Source organism: Pteropus vampyrus, unplaced genomic scaffold (genome assembly GCF_000151845.1).
Source record: "Pteropus vampyrus isolate Shadow unplaced genomic scaffold, Pvam_2.0 Scaffold50, whole genome shotgun sequence".
Taxonomy (NCBI): domain Eukaryota; kingdom Metazoa; phylum Chordata; class Mammalia; order Chiroptera; family Pteropodidae; genus Pteropus; species Pteropus vampyrus.
Genome location: NW_011888831.1, coordinates 558,719 through 579,162, shown reverse-complemented (window position 1 = coordinate 579,162; position 20,444 = coordinate 558,719). Strand labels below are relative to the sequence as shown.

General features: G+C 52.5%; 3 protein-coding genes and 1 pseudogene across 17 annotated transcripts in view; 1 reads left to right on the top strand and 3 right to left on the bottom strand.

The window, feature by feature from the left end:
* The window catches only part of CHRNE (cholinergic receptor nicotinic epsilon subunit), a 29,832-nt gene extending 18,507 nt beyond the window's left edge, over positions 1 to 11,325 (top strand). The window contains exons 2-12 of the mRNA XM_023530411.1: positions 6,602 to 6,744; positions 6,883 to 6,927; positions 7,057 to 7,166; positions 7,319 to 7,474; positions 7,746 to 7,846; positions 8,246 to 8,446; positions 8,525 to 8,639; positions 9,914 to 10,028; positions 10,103 to 10,289; positions 10,376 to 10,482; positions 10,566 to 11,325. Of these exons, the coding sequence (XP_023386179.1) occupies positions 6,602 to 6,744; positions 6,883 to 6,927; positions 7,057 to 7,166; positions 7,319 to 7,474; positions 7,746 to 7,846; positions 8,246 to 8,446; positions 8,525 to 8,639; positions 9,914 to 10,028; positions 10,103 to 10,289; positions 10,376 to 10,482; positions 10,566 to 10,715 (1,430 nt within the window). The 3' untranslated portion in view covers positions 10,716 to 11,325. The remainder of the gene's footprint in view (positions 1 to 6,601; positions 6,745 to 6,882; positions 6,928 to 7,056; positions 7,167 to 7,318; positions 7,475 to 7,745; positions 7,847 to 8,245; positions 8,447 to 8,524; positions 8,640 to 9,913; positions 10,029 to 10,102; positions 10,290 to 10,375; positions 10,483 to 10,565) is intronic.
* Positions 2,176 to 2,294, bottom strand: LOC111739464 (annotated as a pseudogene).
* CUNH17orf107 (chromosome unknown C17orf107 homolog) lies at positions 8,703 to 9,936 on the bottom strand. The gene is given in 3 exon segments (XM_011359715.2): positions 8,703 to 9,256; positions 9,336 to 9,533; positions 9,664 to 9,936. Coding segments are annotated over 3 exon segments (567 nt in total). The 5' UTR covers positions 9,739 to 9,936; the 3' UTR covers positions 8,703 to 8,962.
* Positions 11,321 to 20,444, bottom strand: part of MINK1 (misshapen like kinase 1) — a 50,198-nt gene continuing 41,074 nt past the window's right edge. Inside the window, exons 13-33 of one of the 15 annotated variants that reach the window (XM_011359707.2) lie at positions 19,955 to 20,071; positions 18,943 to 19,173; positions 18,553 to 18,726; positions 17,962 to 18,222; positions 17,126 to 17,211; positions 16,858 to 16,968; positions 16,603 to 16,715; positions 16,288 to 16,415; positions 16,044 to 16,067; positions 15,761 to 15,924; positions 15,213 to 15,318; positions 14,997 to 15,134; positions 14,676 to 14,784; positions 14,157 to 14,324; positions 13,907 to 14,050; positions 13,534 to 13,668; positions 13,252 to 13,352; positions 13,020 to 13,169; positions 12,773 to 12,932; positions 12,532 to 12,671; positions 11,329 to 12,176 (exon numbers count right to left, since the gene is read on the bottom strand). In XM_011359707.2, the coding sequence (XP_011358009.1) occupies positions 12,093 to 12,176; positions 12,532 to 12,671; positions 12,773 to 12,932; positions 13,020 to 13,169; positions 13,252 to 13,352; positions 13,534 to 13,668; positions 13,907 to 14,050; positions 14,157 to 14,324; positions 14,676 to 14,784; positions 14,997 to 15,134; positions 15,213 to 15,318; positions 15,761 to 15,924; positions 16,044 to 16,067; positions 16,288 to 16,415; positions 16,603 to 16,715; positions 16,858 to 16,968; positions 17,126 to 17,211; positions 17,962 to 18,222; positions 18,553 to 18,726; positions 18,943 to 19,173; positions 19,955 to 20,071 (2,844 nt within the window). In that variant the 3' untranslated portion in view covers positions 11,329 to 12,092. Of the gene's footprint in view, positions 12,177 to 12,531; positions 12,672 to 12,772; positions 13,170 to 13,251; positions 13,353 to 13,533; positions 13,669 to 13,906; positions 14,065 to 14,156; positions 14,325 to 14,675; positions 14,785 to 14,996; positions 15,135 to 15,212; positions 15,319 to 15,760; positions 15,925 to 16,043; positions 16,068 to 16,287; positions 16,416 to 16,602; positions 16,716 to 16,857; positions 16,969 to 17,125; positions 17,212 to 17,961; positions 18,223 to 18,552; positions 18,727 to 18,942; positions 19,174 to 19,954; positions 20,072 to 20,444 lie in introns of those variants that run through there. The other 14 variants (XM_011359709.2, XM_011359710.2, XM_011359713.2 and 11 more) reach the window with 14 other exon arrangements.

Here is a 20,444-nt window from a genome sequence, read left to right as displayed (position 1 = left end):
GGTCAAGGGGAAATGCCTGTTTAACTTTGTAAGAAACTACCAATTTTCCAAAGTGGTTGTCCATTTTACACTCTCACTTACTTTTTTAAAAAAATTGAGTTCCACTTACTTTTACTATTAACAGTGTAAATTCTAAGTATTTTAAATTTTTATTTTCTTTTTTAAATTGAGATATAATTGACATACAACATATTAGTTTCAAGTGTACAACAAATGCTTTGATATTTGTATATACTGCTAAATGATCACCACAATAATTTGTCACCATACAGTTACAGGAAATTTTTTTCTCGTGATGAGAACTTTTAAGATTTACTCTCTTAGTAACTTTAAAATATGCAATAAATATTAATACTAAGAGTATTAAAAATCAATTACAGTTTAGGAGTATGAACCACTGGATTTAACAGGCATCATTTTATAATTGCTTCTTGCATCCTTTTTGTTTAAGGATTCCCAACCTCATTGGAGCTATTTAGACACAGCAAGTATTTAGCAGTTTTCCTCTGACTCTGAATCATTTTCTCCTGCACTTTTAGAATCAGCAGAATCCTTGCAGGGGCATCTACAGTCCTGTCACCTTCTCTTCCACCATCTTCTCAACTCTCTGAAGCCAAGCCCACGGTGTCCTAGAAACTTCCCATGAATGTACTGTCCATTCTTTAGACATTAATATAGAGACTTCCCTTCTTGATTCATTTTCTTGTCGGTCTCTGTACAAGTGAGAAGTTGATTCGAAATCTTTAACAGATGACCAGTATAAACTTTCTTTCCTATATGAGTAAGTGCCAAGGACTTTTTCTTCTTAACCTAAGTTGGTAAGAAGATTGCCACCTGGGGAAGGTGAACACTTACTTTGCCTGGGGTCTGGGGGACTTCCTGGCTCTGCTCTGGATCAAGGGGGTCCCTGAGCTGCATCCCTCCCCTTCCTTCTCCCTCCTGCTCTTGCTTGCGCGCTCTCTCTCTTTCTCATTTCTGCCTCTATCTTTTAGAAGTTATTTATTATGACTCTTTACCATTTTCATCTCTCTTCAGCAGAGCCAATCAGCCTTCCACTCTGACCTCCCATCCCCCCGCCCCCAAACTGGGACCCACCACAGTCTCTCTGCCCAGGGATTTCTCACAGTTTCACAGCAGCGCTTTTACATTTGCTACATCTCCAGATTTGGGTTTTGAAGATATGAGGGTTTCTTGGTTATTTTGATGTTTGGTTTTCCAGTTGTCTCAAAGGTCTTTATTTGACTAAGCCTTATTTTCTACATTAATGTACTATTTTATCTTCATCGTATTGCAAATTCTCGTATCTTGGAATAAATATTATTTTGTTCCATTGATATGAACAGGCAATTTTCAGAAAAAAGAGATCCATATAGATGGCCAGTATATGTTAAAACAAACAAACAAACAAAAAAAAACTCAACCTCCTTCAGCAAGACATGTAGATCACAAAACAAAAAGATAGCAATTTTCACCTATTGGTTTGGCAAAAATTTTAAAGTTTGATAATATTCCCTACTGAGGAGGGTATGAGGACTCAGGCATTCTCATACTGTTTGTGTGAATGTAAATGGGTGCATGCTTTTTGGAGAACAATGTGGCAAAAGCCATCAGAAGTTAAAAAAAAAGTATGAACTCTTTGCCCCAACAATTCCACGGCTAGGAATTAACCCTAAAAATGTATTTGCAAAAGTATACTAAAGATAAATGCATAAATATGTTTGCTGTTGCATAGTATATCATTGCAAAACCCAAAATGGTTAGCACTTTAAATGTCTATCCATTGTGAACCGGATAAATTATCTATAGTACATTCACACAGTGGAACACTACAGCAGTTTAAAAGAATGAGGAAGACTTATAGGTACTGATATGGCCAATCTCTACAAAAAGTTGCAGAATAGTAAACATAGTGTGATGCTTTTTGTATCCATATATATTTGGATACAAATATATATATGTATATATATGTGTGTGTATACATATGTATAATATATATAAACCTAGGTATGCTGGGCTTGGGTTTAGAAAGATTTACATTTAACCAAAGCTGTTAACCTTTGCAAGAGGGACTGGAGAAACAGGAAAGCCTTTTTTTTTTTTTTTTTTAGGCAAGGCAACCCTTGGTTGACCTCACAGATTGCAAGGACCTTGTCAATTACAATCTCTTATTTTTTATGCCTATAGTACCTAGTCTTCCTAGGTGGTCTCCCATCCAAGTACTAATCAGGCCTGACCCTGCTTAGCTTCTGAGATCAGACAAGATCGGGCACGTTCAGGGTGGCATGGCCGTAGACACAGGGAAGCTTTTGATTTTATGTCTTTCTGTATTCTTCAATTGTTCTAGTGATGACATGTATTACTTTATTGTCACAGAGTTTTTCTGGGTATTGTGTTATGAGGCATTTTTGTTTTCTTTATACTAGTTTATTATTTTTTTAATCCTAATATCTTTAAGCCAAGAAAAGGGGGCTCTATTGGAGAGATGCTGAGGTACCTCATTCAAAGGAAGTATTGGACAAGCAGTCTGCAGGAGGAAACAAGTACAACTGGGCCAGTGGAGTTTTGGGACCAGGCGCTGGGATGATGGAGGCCTTTTCTTGCCTCTTTTTGTCTTTGTCTATCAGTTGCATTCTCTCTCAACCATGTAAAAGATGAGGAATGAATATGAATCTAAATTTTGTATCTTGTGGCTCCTACAGCAGAGAGAGACCAGACTTCCTCAGTACCCACTTGACAAAATTCCCAAGGAAGGGCTTTTTTGACCAGGCTTGGGTCAGGTGTTCTCTTCTGGACCTATCAACTCTGGCCAGAGGTGGCGGGTCTCTGAGTACCTGGTGGATTCTCTGGAGTCAAATGGTTGGAGAACAGTTCTCAGTAACAGGGAGGGTGCTAGGAAGGTAAGACACTCATTCTTTCACTTATCCATTTGTTCAGTAAATTATTGAGTGCCCATCATGTGTTAAGGTTTGTGCTATATGCCTTGAACACAGTAAACCAGCAAGGTCTTAGTGATCAGAGAGCTTAAGTTCTAGTGAGGGAGACAGTCTAGAAATCTTTGTCTGCTGCCCCTCCCTGCCCTCAGCCAATTCACTCTCCCCATTCACAAAGAAAAAGAGGGCTCTCATCAGAGGAGCTGGGGGATATTTTCATCGTGAGGACACTGATGACTAAGAAACAGACGCTTCAGACGCTTGGCAGGCCTGGCCTCTGGGACAGCTGCAGCTGTTCTGAGTTACCAGCCAAGAAGCAGTAGATAAAGGGAGTGGCTTCCTGTTGAGCTAAGATCTTTGGGTCTAGCTTAGAAGTCAAGGCATCTCCAGAAACAAAATTGTCAGGCAGACCACTGAGGTTCTGTGAAATTTTCATTATAAAAATACAAAACCCAGGCCTAACTTAGGTGCCTGATTCCACAAACTTGGCAGAAAGTCTCAGTCTCTCAGGTAATCGTCATCCTGAGCAAACAGAAAAACAAAACAAGACAAAACAAACTGATGGCTCAGCTCTGTGCCAGTAGCATAGACTGTGGAAGGGGCAAGAATGGGGGTGGGGGACGGGGAAGGCTGGGAAGGGGGAAGGTTGCTGATGTGCTGACTTTGCAAGAGATATCTGTGGGGTTCACTGATGTGAGGAAAACCTTCACCCATGAGTTATAGTCCCAGTTGGGGACCCTACAGAAAGGTGCTCTGCTTTAGAATGTGACACATGCTGGGCCAATGATTCAAGCTGCAACACATGAGCTTGGGCATCAAAGGACAAGGATTTCTACGTACTCTCTCTCCACCCCAAACTACTCTCCCACATGCAGGTTGTTGGTCCAAATGTGGCTTTGCCCTACCATTGTATCTTATATGATGTGGTGTGTGTGTGTGTGTGTGTGTGTGCGCGCATGTGCGCGTGTGTGTGTGTGTGATAGAGAAAGAGAGAGAGGAGTATTGTTTATACATGATGTAATAATGGTGATTAAATTGAAGATTTAGCTCATATCTGGAGAATGGATGGAAATCACATCTAAAGGAGACTGTACATAAACCTGTGGATGCTGAACTCTGATGTTGAGAGCTGTTTTGAAGGGCCCCTGCCACAATTATTTTTGGAAGACATCAAGTGTCAATCCTGCTGGGAAGAATATAGTGCATTATCCATTGTAGCAATAAGAATAGGATGATGACAGGGTATTTTGAGAATGAAATGTATAGGCAGTAGGTTTGGTTAGTAAGGGGTGGAAGGCTCTGGACATGTAGCCACACCTACCACCCTTGGTAAATGGGGCTGTCTTAGGCCATGACTGTTCCAGGCCTGAACCCATAGCCTCATGGCATCAGATAGATAATGATGACAGCAAAGGTTGAATTGGCTCATCTACATAGAGAAGACAAGTGGTCAAATTGGGGTCAAGACCATGGTGAAATGATGCAGAAACCACACAGTATAAAGAGGACACATAAAGTCAAGAGAAAAGGCAGGCTGATCAGGAGTGAGAGGAGCACAGAAAACAGAGCAGAGGCAGGAGAGGTGGGAGTGGCTGGTCTCCAGAGCTGCTTTGGCCTCTGACACTGGTTCAGTTTGTCTCAGTCCACGTGTATGCCGACAGGAAATCTGCCTTGTGGATCTCATTCTTGTAACACAAAGACGCTACCTACAGCTTCATAGCTCTTGTTTTTTTACCCTTTTGACAGTTCTGATGTCACTGTTTGCTTATAGTTCTCTCCTTTCTCCTCAAGACCATGTCTTACTCATCTCTATAATAACATCTGGCCCGTGCAGGGAACCTTGCAGGTGCCCATTAATGTCTGAATAAACATCTGTATTTATCACAACAACTATTGGCCCAAGCCGTGACCCAGAGGCTGTGGAATAAGCAGCAGCACAGGTTTTAAAGTCAATACATGTATCAGCCACATGCAAGGAGGTGAGTTGGGCCAAACAGATTTTTTCTGTGTCTAAAATGGGAAACATGGAATGATAAAGCAATTGGCAGTGGAAGCAGAGGCTTCAAGGATGTGTGGGAAATGGACAAGATGCATGGACCTTCTGGTCTTTAGTATTCTCGCTGTGGCAATTATGAGGGACCTCACAGGTACAGGAAAGAGACACCAAAATGGCCATATGGTGGCAATTATGAGGGACCTCACAGGTACAGGAAAGAGACCCCAAAATGGCCATAAAAGTGAAATGTAAAATGAACACAGGTATACATGATTAACAAAGCTGATTAATAAGTCTTATGCATTATTGCTAATCTATTTGTATGACCTTGTACCTGACCTTAGAGACCTCTTTTGTACATTCAGGACAATGGTAACTGCTTTGCTGGACTGGCATGAGGAAGCAATGTGTAAGGCATAAAAAGTGCCTAGTTCAGCAGTACCTCCCACACATATGGAAACACGGATACCTTCTTAAAAACAGATTCCCAGAACACCATTTCTGCTATCTTCCTAAACTGGGATTCTTTAGGGATTGAGCCTAGGAACCTGAATTTTAAATTAGCATCTCAGGTGATTGATTAGGGTGGTCTAGGGAAACTTTAAGGAGTACTGAAAGGATCAATTAAGGCATGTATGTGTTTTGGGTGGGGAAGGCAGTACTATCACATGTGGCCACAAGGTGGCAGCAGGGAGAGACAAGGAGAAACTGGCCTGTCTGGCAAGTGCCCACTCAGGGGGGCTGGGAGTAGGCAGACATGGGGATAGGTTATGGGAGTAGGTGGGGCCTGTAATGCAGTAGCTCCTTTGCCAGATGGAGTCTGTTACTGCAGACTAATTCCCTGTGACTGCCTGTCTCATTACCAGGTCTTTACAGAAACTTTGCTTTTTGCCAAACTGCCAATAGAAAATTCATCAGTGTGACCTTGGCTGGGCTTAGGGTGGTGGTAGTGTGTGTTCCACATGGATGAGTATGAGAGGCAAGAGGTGTGACCTGCATAGGGAAGCTTACTCAAAGGACACCAGCGCATGTCAAAACGGGGCCCCCCATCCCCTGCTACAGGCTTGTGGTTCCAGGTGCTCTTAAAGGACCTGTTCACCTGAGTTGAGCCTGCTCCAGTCACGAGAGGATCAGGCCTGTGGCTGGGGAGCTGGCCAAAGACCAGGCAAAGGATGCTGGAATGGGGTGGGGGCAGGGAACACAGGATGGGGCAGCTGCCTCTGGAAGCAGCCAAGATGTCCCTGGCTGCAGCAGGGGTGGTAAAAGGATTAGGTGACAGTCTCCTAACCCAGCCCGGAACTAACACCCTTCTTCCCCTCACTCAAGTACCCTGGCCTGGCCCACTCCAAGCCTGCCAAAGCTCAGAATAACCCTGAAGACCAGACAGCAGGATGGCTAGGGCTCTGCTCAGCGCCCTGGTCCTCTTGCAGCTCCTCGGTATGGACAGGGGTCAGGGGAGGTGGTCAGACATACACATGGAGATATTATCATAAAGGGACAGGACAAAGACAGAGACTAGGTGCAATATCATTGCTTCGGCACACATGGAATAATAGTCTCAGAGACAGATATACAGAGAAGCAGAGCCCTGCACAGACTCAGAAGAAGCAGAGAGGAGAGGCCTCCTATAGCATCTTCATCACTAGTAAACTCCATTGTTTGACCCCATCCCCAGGGAGAGGTGAGGGGACGAATGAGGAGTTACGTCTTTATCATCATCTCTTCGACAACTATGACCCAGAACGTCGGCCAGTGAGGGGGCCTGAGGACACTGTTACCATTACCCTCAAGGTCACCCTAACCAACCTCATCTCACTGGTAAGATACCCCATCTCCACCCTAACCACCATCTCTGAGCTTAAGATTCCATTTCTGGCCCCAGCAGCTGAACTCTGTCCTAAAGTTCACTTCTGGCCCTGGAAAACCATTTCAATCATCCTAATCGCCCATCTGCAGAACGAAAAAGAGGAGACTCTCACCAGCAGCGTCTGGATTGGAATCGTGAGTCAACTCTGGGGAACAGTGTTAGGTCTTGTTCCCTCCCTAGAGAGGGGCCCCCTTTCTTCCAAACTCCTAACGTACAGTAGTTGGGAGATGCAGGGCACATGTCCTTCCACTCTCACCCTTTAGGATTGGCGTGATTACCGACTGAACTACAGCAAGGAAGACTTTGGGGGTGTTGAAACCCTGCGGGTCCCTTCAGAACTCGTATGGCTACCAGAGATTGTGCTGGAAAACAAGTGAGGACCGGGTAGAAGCCAGGCTGGAAGGAACCCGAGTCCTGAGGGGGCGGGTAGGAGGGAAACTGGGCTGGACCTGGTTGGGACAGGGTGTTGCTTGAGGGCGAGGAGCCACGGACTTCCGCAAACGCTGGGTTTCCGGGAGCCTACAGTATTGACGGCCAGTTCGGCGTGGCCTACGACTGCAACGTGCTGGTCTCCCAAGGCGGCTACGTGAGTTGGTTGCCCCCGGCCATCTACCGCAGCACCTGCGCCGTGGAGGTCACCTACTTCCCCTTCGACTGGCAGAACTGCTCGCTCGTTTTCCGGTGGGAAATTACTTAGAGGCCAGGACGATTATGGGGTTACGGGAGCAGGGGGCGGAGCCATATGGAGAACTCTAACCTGGAGGCGGAGCCAGACACTGGGATGGGTGGGCCCACTCCAGCGAGTTAGAAGTAGGGGTGGCAACAAGCGTGGTCTGGGTAATGGGGTGGAGCGTTATTATCCCGCCAGATCCCACCTTCGAGGGCAGGGCCTAAGGCAAGGGCTTGGGTTCGATCTTCTGGGGTTGGGCCCCCGGCCCTGGCTCCTCCGCAGCTCTCAGACGTACAATGCTGAAGAGGTGGAGTTTGTCTTTGCTGTGGATGATGACGGAGAGACCTTCAGCAAGATACATATCGACACTGAGGCTTATACTGGTGAGGTCGCCTCCTGTTCCGAAAATCCGCTTCTAGACGAGGGTCCAGGGAGGAGACTTGAATGGGGTTGCCCCAGACCATCAGTACAGGGAATTAACTTTGGCAAGCGTACTTTAACTTGCCCCTTTCCTGAAATCATTCTCGATTGTCAGACTAGTCCTACTTCCTCGTGGTCATTCTGTACCCTCACCAAGAATGTCCTTTTCCGCCCGAATTGTCCTCATGCCGTCGGCCCATGCCCAAGCAGTCCAGACCACCTGCCTCACCTACCCTGGTCCAGACAGCTGCCTCCTCTCTCCCGCCCAAAGTTACAGGCTCCCGCTGTCAAGTGTGGGGCCACAGAGCACAGCAGGGCACCCCACCCCTGAGGGCGGGCTGAACTCGCCACCCGTCCTACAGAGAATGGCGAGTGGGCCATTGACTTCTGCCCCGGGGTGATCCGCCGCCACAACGGTAGCTCCCCTGATGGTCCAAGGGACATTGACGTCATCTACACGCTCATCATTCGCCGGAAGCCACTCTTCTACGTCATTAACATTATAGTGCCCTGCGTGCTCATCTCAGGCCTGGTACTACTCGCCTACTTCCTGCCGGCGCAGGGTAAGTTGTCATCCCAACCCTAAATCCTGGCTCGCTTTGGGGGGGATGGAGGGCTGCTCTCACTGGGCCCTCCTCCAGCCGGCGGCCAGAAATGCACCGTCTCCATCAACGTCCTGCTCGCCCAGACCGTCTTCTTGTTCCTAATTGCCCAGAAAATCCCAGAGACGTCTCTGAGCGTGCCATTGCTGGGCAGGTGAGGGCACAGCGGGTCTCGGCCGTGCCCATATATGGTCTTGGCCAACGCGAGGGGCGGAGCCAGACTGGCATGGGGCGGAGCTAAGAGGGACGAGGCGGGGGAGGGCGGGGCCAACACCAAAAAACTCCGGGAGCAGCTTAAGCTGTCTCATCCCGGCCTGGGCTTTATTTGAACGCGAAGTGGGGCTGGGACTGCGATGGAGTCTCTGGATCCCCGTCCTCAGCGCTGCTGCTGGACGCCACCTTGAGGTCTCCTGAGTATCTCTGTTGGGGACGGGCTGGCTCAGTGCCTCCCCAGCCGCGCGGCCTCTGGCCCCCAGCTCACCCCCATCCCGAACTCACCGGTTCCCCGGAGGTTCCGAAGCCCAGATGGAGTCGCCACTGCTGCAGAAATGAGGCAGACCTCTGTAGACCCCGTCCACACAGGCATAGCCTCGCCCCCTGGAGCAGAAGCCGGGCGCTCGCGCCCGCAGTAACCTTCGCTTGCCGAGCACCCTGCCCCACAGCCTAGGCTACCTGGGCCAGCGCTCCACCCGGATCACCGGAGTCTGGTCCCGGGCTGCCGTCGTCGCCATCTAGTCGGCCCACCGACTGCCGCAGCCATAGGGCTGAGATCTGCAGTGTGGGTATAGGAGTTAGGATACAGAGGTCCCGATCCCTTGTCCCCCCTCTCATCAGTCCTCTAGCGCTCCACCTCTAAGGTGGCGCCGAAGTTCACGAAGCTTGCCACAGCTTTTCTTAGCACCAGCCCCAGGGTGGGCTTCGGAGCGGGCGTATTCTTCGGCTCCAGCGGCTCCAGGGACTTCAGCTCTCTGAATCTCTGCTTCAGATACTCATGGGCTGCGGCCACAGCTAGTTCCAGGGAAGATAGAAGGGGAGGCTGGAGGGCCACCTGGAGGAGAAGCAGGGGCAGTGGAGCCATGAGTTCATAGGACAGAAGTCACGGTGGGGGCGGCGGTGCAGACCTTCCCAGAGGGTCTCAGGTTGCCATCCTGGGGCAGGGGCCACTGGCGTTGCCTCACCTCCGTGGAGCTGTGGAAGTGGTAGACCCACAGCAGGGTTTCCAAGGAGCTGGGGATTCCCTTCAGGGCTGCCATGAGCGATAGAAAGGGGAGAAGAACCAGGGGACGCGTGTGGCCCCTCAAAGGAGCAACTCAGGAGTCTCACTCCACCCCCTGCGGAAAGTTGTTTGTGAGGTCAGAGGAGAGCGGCGCTCTCTGTGGTTCCGGGGACATGGGGAGGCTGTGACGTCACGCACTTCGGGCTCCTCAGGTACCTCATTTTCGTCATGGTTGTTGCCACGCTCATTGTCATGAATTGCGTCATCGTGCTCAACGTGTCTTTGCGGACGCCCACCACTCACGCCCAGTCCCTGCGTCTGCGCCACGTAAGCGTGGGGTGGGCGGTTCCAGGGTAGGGGGCGCGGCTTCGAGCTAATCTCCACCACGGCCCCGCCTCCAGGTCCTGTTGGAGCTGCTGCCGCGCCTCCTGGGCACCGTGGAATCCCCCGAGGTCCCCCGGGCTGCCTCGCCCCCTAGACGGGCGTCGTCCGTGGGCATACTGCTCCGCGCAGAGGAGCTGATACTGAAAAAGCCACGGAGCGAGCTTGTGTTTGAGGGCCAGAGGCACCGGCACGGAACATGGACCGGTGAGCAGAGTGACCTGGGTGGGTGAATGGGGGCGCCTGCAGCCGGTGGGCTCCTAATAACCCATATCAGGGTTTTCTCCCCACAGCTGCCCTCTGCCAGAGCTTGGGCGCTGCCGCCCCTGAGGTCCGCAGCTGTGTGGACGCCGTGAACTTCGTGGCCGAGAGCACTAGAGACCAGGAGGCCACCAACGAGGTGGGACAAGAGTCAGAGGCAGGTGGGGTGCCCCAGGTTCCTGCAGCCTTTACAGACTCAGGTTGTGCCTGCCCCTTCCCCAGGAGCTGTCCAACTGGGTGCGCATGGGGAAGGCCCTTGACAACATCTGCTTCTGGGCTGCTCTGGTGCTCTTCAGTGTAGGCTCCAGCCTCATCTTCCTCGGGGGTTACTTCAACCAAGTGCCAGAACTGCCCTACCCATCGTGTATGTAGACTTAAGCCGGTCACAGCACTGACTTCGACTTTCCCACCCAACTCCACGAGTAGATTTTGAAAAATGAGTTGCTGCCACTGCTATATTATGGTTCTTCCCCACTGCTACTAACAAAGCAGTTATTTTGTAAACACATGTTGTGTGTGCACAAGTATGTAGTCCTGGTCACCATAGAGGGGTCAGAAAGAGGGCAGACAGTTCAGGCAGGCTCTTGGGTGCCAATCCTCTAGAAAGCAAGGACCATCCTCTATTCAGCATTGCTGACCTCTCAGTTTTGCTCAGGCACCAGCCCCATGGGACCCTCTAGCCCTGTGAGTGTCTAAGCTGTCTTTGAGAGCCACACAGGAGAAACCCCTTTGCAGGAACAAAATGCCCTCAGAACAGGTCCCCCACAATCCCCCACAGGTTTAAGGCTAAGAGTGCCCTGGCCCTCCTTCAGTCATTTCTTCTAGGTTTTCTTGGCCCAGCACTGCCCACCCCACCCCCCAGACTCACCAATTGCAGATCCCAGCCCCCCATCCCCCTTCATCCCTATTCTGCTGGCTTGCTTTGGTTAGTATCCAAGATTGTAAGAAAAAACAAGAGAATAAAATAGGGCCTGAAATGGTGGGAGCTGGTTGAATTGTCTTTATTAACAAATGGGATATCCAAGGCCACTACATTGAGGAGGGGGTGGAAGGGGGCGGAGGGAGGAGGGGACAGGGCTACTTGCTGCTCACACTATATACAGATGCAAGCAAGGGGGTGTGGAGGGTGAGAGCTCCCTGCTCCCACCCTCCACCAAGGAAGGGCAGAGGCTAGAAGAGATGGAGGTTGAAAAGGGAGAAACGTTTTGGCTGGCGGGGTCCCCCCTCCAGTCCCTGGGGTTTGGGGGGAGGGGAATCATTAAAGTGCTTTCAGAAAATGAGGAAATGGTCCCTGCCCCTGGAGTGGCTTGTGACCCCCTTAAAACCTAGGGCCCAGTGACCCCCCCCAGGGTCTGGTACATTCAAGGGGGGAGCCGGCTCCCCTGACGTGCAAATAAAGGGGCCCAGGGCCCTGCCCAGTCAGCAGCAGCGGGGATGGGGTCCAAGCCCCAAGCACTCTCCTCTTAAGTGGAGAAAAGGGGGAGCCAGGCCCACTCAATTCCTGGTAAGGGGAAGCTGTGCCTCTCCCCAGAAGTTGGGACAGGCACAGTTTTGGGGAGAGAACATGTTAGGGAAAAGGATGGTCACGTGATCACGAAAGCATCAGGGGTTAGAGGTCACGTTCCCAGCAGGCTCCAGTGAATCAAACCAGTAAAAGCAAAGCCCAGGAAGGGGAAAGAAGGGCAGCCTGGGAAGTCTGGCTGTGGGGCGAGAGCTGGGTCCATGTGGGATAGCCCCACCCAGGGCCCATCACCAATTCATGATGCAGTTACGGTTCAGAGTCATGAAGTAAACTTGGCTGCTGCCCCCAGAGCGGACTGAGGCAAAGAACACCTGAGTAAGGAAGGGGAAGAAGTTACCAAGGGATGGGGGGTGTGGAGGGCAGTTCAATTAATTGAGAGAGAGAGGGAGAAACTGCAGAGTTTAGTTTCTCAGAGCACCCCACCCCTCTGAAGGGCAGAAATGCTTGGGGAAGAGGGTAGCTGGTCGACCTCTAGGGTGAAGGAATCCGGAGAATTCTCAGAAACTGAAGATGAGGGAAGGGGAGGCTGTGACTGCATGTTGTGTTCCCCTAAGGCCCCCTTTCAGGGAGATTCCACAATCATCCTCTCCTTGGCAGCGACTTAGGGTACAGAAGCCAGCCCAGTGCAGGGGCCTGGGCATTTTCCAGGGGGCAAGGGGCTCCCACCTTGTCATTCCGTTCACACAGGAACTTGAGCCTCTGAGCTCGTTTGTGCATGAAGACCCCGTCTAGGTGGCCCGTCTCCACAGAGCGGATCTCAATGGCTTTCTCACCCCAGCCCATTATCTGGTTGGAGCAGATGTAGGCTATGGAGAAGGGAATTGACAGGCAGTGACTGGGCTGCAGCTCAGCCCCATACCCTGGCAAGCTCCATGACCCGCAGCTTGGGGGCAGGCACCTCACTTACCCACAGAGGTGGGCATCTCCCCCCACTGAAGCACTACATCTTTAATGATCCGCCCATACGTGTTAACGTAGACACCCTCATCTTCATAGCATAGCAGCATCTCCATGCCGTCAGTGTTGGGGAGGAAGATGATGGCGTGGGGTGTGATCTGGCTCTGGATCTGGGGAGGAGAGAGGGTAGATTGGAGTCCCTGCATGTGGGGCCCAGACTGGTGGTCCCTCTCAGCCCACAGCCTTGCCAAGCTTACGTGCACAGGGATATAGATGTCATAGCTGTTCCCTGAGTCCACATCCACAGCATGGAAGCCGGCACTGGAACCATAGATGACCTTGAGCCGCTGTCCCTCCTCTACTGTCAGGTCAACCAGCAGAGGACGGTGAGGCAGGTCAGCGAAGGACTGTGGAGGAAAGAAGGGCTCAGGGAACACAGGTGGAGGAGTCAGACCTTGGAACGGTGCTAGGGGGTTAGGCTGGGATTACCTTGAAGGCCATAAATTTGTGGTAGGGTTTGGGGGCCCAGGCATACACCTCCACGGAGTTCTTCAGGGCAATGACCAGGAACTTAATGCGTTCATATTTCACTGGGGGCAGGAAAGGAGAGGGATGCTGGGACTTCCCTTCTTAGGTTGCTGGCCCCCTCCCACAGGTCTGTCACTATATCCCAACCTCAGGTCTCTGGCTTTAAGGACATTAAGCCCAGGCCCTCGTTTCTCTCCTCTCATAAACAAATGCGCCCTGGCCACTCTGTTGTGACTTCCTCACCAACACGGTAGTGCCCGCAGCCCTCCATGTCCCCCACAGTAGTCCAGCCCTGTTTCTTCTCCACTTCTGGGTCATTGTGCAGAATCTTGTTCCGGAGCCAGGACAGGTAATACACCCGCAGTTTATTCCTTTTCCCTGCAGGGCAAGGATACACACACATACACATACACACACAACTCCCTTATTGGAGGTCCAGTTCTGCCTCCCCGCCATCCTTTTCTGCATACCACAAGGAGTGAGAAAGTGTTGCCCCACCTTCTGGCTCCTGGACCAAGGTTGCCCTCCTCCCAGGCTGAAGATGGTGAAAGAGAGCTGAGGAGCTGAGCCACCTCCTCCCAGCCCTGTACCCTGTCCCCAGACTCCACGCACACACCTGAGATGGTGATGAGCAAGTTGAGTCCTTCCAGCACATCCATTTGCTGGAAACGCCGCCGCCCGATGAGTCCGTATACCTTGCCCTGCCCACTGCGGTCCAGCAACATCAGCCCGTTCTCCGTGCCCACCAGCAGATTGACACCTGCAATAGGACCCCTTGGGCAGATCAGAGGCAGAGCCAGGCCCTCGCCTGACCAGGAGCACAGGGGCACACCAGACCCCTCTTTTCCTTCCTGGCCCTGGCTTACCCCAAAGGGCTGCACAAAGGATCTCGGAATTGAATCGCTTCTTGTACTTCCGAATCTCGGGGGTTTCACTGTGGGCCCGGGTGTTGGTGGGGTTCACGTTGACCACAGAGCCTTTCCGCACGTCATACTGTAGCTGATCGAGGCGACCGCCCTCTCCACCCACAAGGGCTGCCAGGGAGAGAGGGGAGAGGAGGTGGACTGCTGCTCCCTTACACGTCTCTTCTTACCCCACCCTTACACTTGTCCTTGGCTCCTCCAAATACTCAGAAGGAAAGAGAAACACTGGAGAACAAAGGAGATGCATGGAGGACTTGAAACAAAAAGCCTGGCAATGTCCTTGGCTGCTCTGAGCATTTTTCCTCTTGGGTCAAAGCAGCCTCCGAAGCCCTTGCTGCCTCTGTGCCAGGGCAGGTGCTCAGGTTAAAGGGAAGACTGTGACTGCTTTGCAAAGCTGTGTCATCAGATGTTCACCTGTGCCCCTCTCCAGGCCTCATGGCAGACCTGTACTCCCATCCTCACCTGTGATGGGGATGGTGTCCCCACTGCCTCCGGGCTGGTAGATCCCTAGGTCCACAAACATCGTGAACGAGCTCTTGCCAGGGGCCTTTACCAGCCCACGAGACTGGTACTATGAGGGTAAGAGTGGTAGACAAGCACATGAGACCCCAGCCCATGGCCCTTTCCCTGCTATTGTTCCCAGGACCCAGGTTCCCCCGGAACTCTGGCCAACTAGCTCTCAGGCACTCTGCCCAACCACCGCAGTGCCTGAGCACCCCTGGAATCTCCCACCCACTGCCAGTGCTCTTTCCTCACCCTGTGGACCTGCCTGCACCTACTTACATCGCTGCCTCCATCCTTTGAGGGGGGGCTTTGACCTTTGCTACTCTCAGTGGGAGAGTGGCTGGGTTGGACCACATCTGGCAGGTTTGTGTAACCGTTGCTATCAGAATGGAGCACGCATCGCTCCTCTTCAGGAGTCTAAAGGAATAAGAAGGTCAGTGCTGGGGCCAAGGAGGGTATACAGCAGGCACTGGGAAAAACGGGGTGCCTACTCACACGCTGGACCACCATGGTGCCACCCCCGTAGGGGGTCTGGGTCCCGCCTATCTCTTCTACATCATGGACTACCATGGTGCTGACGCTGTCTGTGTCCCCATCACTGCTATGGGAGAGAGAAAGGTCATGAGGCCCTCCAGGCCCTGCCTGTCACCCAAATGCCACAGAAGCAGGTGAGAGCAGGCCTAGTGCTTTCAGCTTCAGTCTCTATTTAAAATGATGCATTCAGCCCTCAACAAGCAGCCTTTGCCTCACTTCTGGGTGACCCATGCCTGGCATCTGGGGAAGGCTGGCTGAAGACAGGCACCTGAGGAGGCCCAACCTCTACTAAAAAGACAGTGGGAGAGAGAAGAACATCAGCTCCTATACTCCATTCTTTAGAGAACGGGAAGAAGAACTGACCAGCATGACAGCCAGGATTCCCTCCTCTGGGAAAAGAGGAACCACTTTCCCTCACACTCACTCCAGAGCCCTCTCCCACACCTGCAACCCTTCTTTCTGGGTGCCTCTGATGTGGTAGCGTCCCCACCCCTAGGTCGCCCCCATACCGGGCCCCAGGGGCATCTCTGCTCCCCTCTGATGGTTCGCCATTGCTTTCCTCCTCATCATCCTCACTGCTCTCCACCTCCTCACTGGACGATGAATAGTCCATGGCCTTCTTAGGAGGCCGGGGGGCCTCATCCAGGGTCCGCTCTTTCAGCAACACAAAATCCTGCAGGGAAGGAGCTGTGTGAGGAGGGAAGGGGAGAGGGCAGTGGTACAAAGGATGCCAGAGGAAAAGGGGCAGTGTCAGAGGAGGGGCTTCCACAAACAGGCCCCTTTCTCACTAACCTCACCAATGGCTCGCTTATAGCTCTGTGAGGGGCCACAGGGGAAGAAGGGCAGCCAGGAATCGGCAGGAGAGAGGTTAAGAAAGGTTAGTAACTGAAAAGTACATTTGTTATCCCACAGCCCATCCTCTCACGCAGATTAATGAAGATCCCGCCCCGGCACCCAGGATGGAAAGACTCCACAGCTGGCCCCAAAGCCCCAGACCAGCAGAAGGCAGGGCCACAGCTGCCACTCAATGACTTACAGCAGGCCGGCCTGGCCGTGAGCGGTGGTCATCAGGCTTGGCTTTGTTCCCGGGGGAGAGCACTGGGGAGCTGTCCAGTTTGGAGGGAGCTGGATATGGCAAGGTAGGAGAAGGGAGGTCGCTGACGCCTGGATGGGGATGGCCTTAAGCTGACCCCTCAGGCCTGAGCCCCAGCGCTCCATGACATGCTCCACATCCAGCCTAGTCCCCACCCTGCCTCCAAGGGTGTCTTGGTCTCATGCTGCCAAAGACAGGGCCCACCTTGACAGAGACTATCCAGGCCCGAGAGCAGGTTGCCAGGCCCAGTTCACATACCTCCCACACGGTTCCGTTCCAGTGAGCCAGCCTGGGGGAGATGTCCATGAGAACCGGGGAGGACACTGTCTGAGCGCTCCCAGCCAGGGTCGCTCCTCCTGAGGTCAGGGTTACTGTAGGAGAGCAGAAGCAAGGTCAGAGAGACACAGTGCTTCCCTTCCTGGGGGGCTGAGCTGCACCGCAGAGGGAACCATCACCAGAGGAGTCAGGTGGCAGAGTTGAGGGTGGGAGTGAGTGGGGGGACAACTCCATTACCTACAGGCGTTGGGCGGGCCAGGGGGCTGAGCAGGGGGCCCTGGAGGCTTGGGGGTCCCCCGCTCTGCCCGCCTTTGCAGATAGATTTGCCAGGCGGAGTTGCTGCGAGGTCTGTGGAGGGAGCACAGGGGTGCCGGGGGCAGGGGCAGGGAGGGGGCTGAGGTGACTGGGTAGGGGTTTACCCACCCCTAAGCGGGTAACCTGGTAAACTCCCCTCTGCCTCCCACCCCACTCCCTAGGCTGCTGACCAACTCCATCCATGTGTTACCTGGCACGAACAGCTTGGGCTGGCCGGGACCCTCCGGCCCCACTGGTGTTAAGGGCAGTAGCAATAGATGAGGTTCTCTGAGGCACCTAAGGAGAGAGGAAAGAGGAGTCAGTGTGGCTGGTACGAGCACTGTGCCAGGCCTTCCACAAACATTTCATCTGAGACTCTGAAAGGTATTCTTTTGGCTTTAATGGAGAAGTAAACTGAGATCAGGGAAGCTAATGAATTTGTTTAGTTATGGTGCTGAAAAATGGCAGAGCTGGGATTCTAACCCAGAAAGTCTGCCCCCAGTGCTTCCCAAACACCCTGGACATTCTTCCATACCTACTCACCACTGGGATCACTGTGACACATTCATGTGCCACGAGGACAGGGGCCATGGCGGATGCCTTGCCCTTCTCTTCCCTCCCAACCCTGAACCCATCTCCACCTTGCTGCTCCCTCAACTTCCTCTCTTACTACAGTTGACCCTTGAACAACATGGGTTTGAATTGTATAGGTCCACATATATAAAGATTTTTTCTAAGAAACACACAGTACTGTAAATGTATTTTCTCATTCTTATAATTTTCTTGGTAACGTTTTTTTCTCCAGCTTTCTATATTGCAAAAATATAATACATAAAATACGTGTAACATAAAACATATATTAATCAACTTGTTTATGTTACTGGTAAGGCTTCTGGTCAACAGAAGACTATCAGTAATTGTTTTGGGGGAATCGAAGAGTCATATGAAGATTTTTGACTGTGTGTGGGGAGCACCCCTAATCTGTGAGTTGTTCAAGGATCAACTGTGTTTCTCTGCTCTTCCCCAGTCATGCAGGGCTGTCCTTACCTTTGGTGGGGCCTCATTATCCTGCCGGACCCAGGCTGGGGGATTCGGGCTGGGGCCAGGCCCTTCGGAGGTCGGATCTGAATTCTGGCGGATGACAGCTCCTCGGGCACTGGGTGTGGCAGTGGGTGTGGGAACAGCAGGGTCGGGGTCGTGGGAGGCTGGGAAGGCAGCCAGGTTTCGGGTGGGCTGGTCCTGCAGGGACTGGGATCGGGGTACAGGCGCTGCATATGGCTTCAGTGGGACCCGGTGTGCCACCAGGCTCTGTGGGGAGAGACCAGGGAGGGTGGGCTGCCTGCTCTGTGCACATCCCCACCAGTGAGCTGGGGCCTGGGCTGGGAGGAAGGGGCAAGTAAACCTTCTGGCTTCCAATTATCCATCAAATGAAGAGGGCTCCTAGAGCCTAAGAACAGGTAAGATGTATGAACAGACATATAGCAGCAAGCAAGTGACGTCTCTACCCAAGTATCCTGAGGTCTATGATCCCTGGCTAAGGGTATGTGTATACGAATGTGTACGTGCACACGTGTGTACCTGCACTGAGTAAGCCTCCCGATATCTGTGTGTTAACAGCAGGAATAGGGAGAGACTCACCTTGTGTGGTCCCTCCTGGGGCTCCACCGGCCTCTGCATAGGAGGAGTTTGGGAAAGTGGTCCCGGGGGCCCGGAGGAGGCCTGGGGAATGGGGGGCTCAGGCCCTGTGCTGCTTGGCTTGGTCTTGGCCAAGGGAGAGTTCTGCTGCTTGTTCATCCTTGTTCTTTCTTCTACCTGTAATGCGAAACGATGTCAAGCTGGCTAGCTTTCGCTTCCCTGTTTTCAAAATTTAGGTCCCCACCTGCCTCACACTAGCTCTCAGGCCTGTGCTGCAAGCCCCTTTCCCCTTCTCAGTGCCCGCCAGTGTGGCATGACCACTTCTTGCAGCTCTCAGGCCTCAGGCAAGTGGGACTGGAAGAATGGTGTCTTCAGTGGCAAAGGAGGCAGTACCTCTCGGGCCCAGGCTGGTTTGTCGGCAGGGTTAATGCCCCGACCATAATGGTACAGGGGCTTTCTGTCCCCAGGAAGGATTTGTTGCTGTTGCTGCTGTTTCTGAAGCTGCTGTTGCTGCTGCTGCTGCTGCTGCTGCTGCAGGGATTTGAGGTAGGCGTGCTCCTGCTGCAGCTGCCTCTGCAGACGCTCTGACTGCCTCTGCTCCTCCAGCTGCTTCCGCTTGTATTCCTGGGCCCAAGGGTAGGGAGAGAGGGCTCAGCAGGGTGTGGCCCTGGAAGTTAGAGTCGGCATGCCCTTTCTTTCCTCCAACTGCCTAGAGAAGAGATGTCTTCCCTTGATGCTTGGGTGAGTCCCTTCCCCTGAAGTGCTCCCATCCCATTCCAGTAGAGAAGCTCTGAATATGCATCTTCCCAAAGGAAGCTGGGGGACCCCGTTACCAGTAGTAGGGCCTGTTCCTGGAGCAGCTGTTGCTGAAGGATCTCGAGCTGTCGCTGCTCCTCCTCTAGCCTGTGACGAATATATTCCTGGGGGGTGGGGGTTGGGTGGGGGGCAAAGGGCAGGGAAAGAGGAAGAGGCGGAGAAAGGGCAGCAGGCGGCGGCAAAGGAGTTGGAGGAGGAGGAAGGGATCAGTGGGGTGAGGATGAGGAGGAGAGCAGGGAAGAGCAATAGAGAGGTCGGAGATGGGATGAGCCCCGCAGAGGGCAGGGAATGAGGCGGAAGCCAGGGTGCAGGACCCATGAGGGAAAGTGGAGGGGAGAAAAGTAAGGGGTGGGCAAAGAGATGGGGAATGAAGGCACAGAGACAGGAGGAGGGCAGGGAGCCAGGGTTGGGGGTTGAAGGGTAGGAGAAAACAGAGAGAAAGAGTGAAGCTGGAAAAGATAGGAGGAATCTGGGGGTAGGAAAAGAAAGGGGAAAGGGTATTGGGGAGCAGGGGATGCAGGCAGCAGGAGCAGGCGGGGAGGCCAGGGAAGGAAGGGGTGTGTGCCGGTGTGCACTGGGGGCGCTGTACCTGCTCCCGCTCCGCCTGCCGCCTCTCCTCCTCCCGCCGCAGGGCTTGCATGTCCTCCAGCCTCCGCTGCTGCTCCTTCTCCTGCAGCTTCCGTTGTTCTCGCTCTCGCCGCTGTTGCTGTAGGTAGAGAGGTATGGTCTTAAGGACTGCTCCGGGCACTCAGACAGCACAGCCCTGGAAAGGGGGACCCCAGCCCACTTTCAGGCATCTCTTGGAAAGGGAAATCCTGCTAGATAGTTAGGACAAGCCTCCTTTTCACGAGGGACGATGGTAAGAGAATAACTTCAACTTGCTTGGACAAACCTACCTACCCTACACGGAAGCTATACAGGGTCCTGGCTTGTGAAAAATTGCTTATCTAAGGTAGCTGTGGGCTTGGGACCAAAGAGGCTGAGAAGCTGACTGCTGCCCTTGGAGTGAGCCACATTGAATAATATCTTATACTATCCACTCCTTGACCAAACAAACCAACCATAGTCAACAACAACAA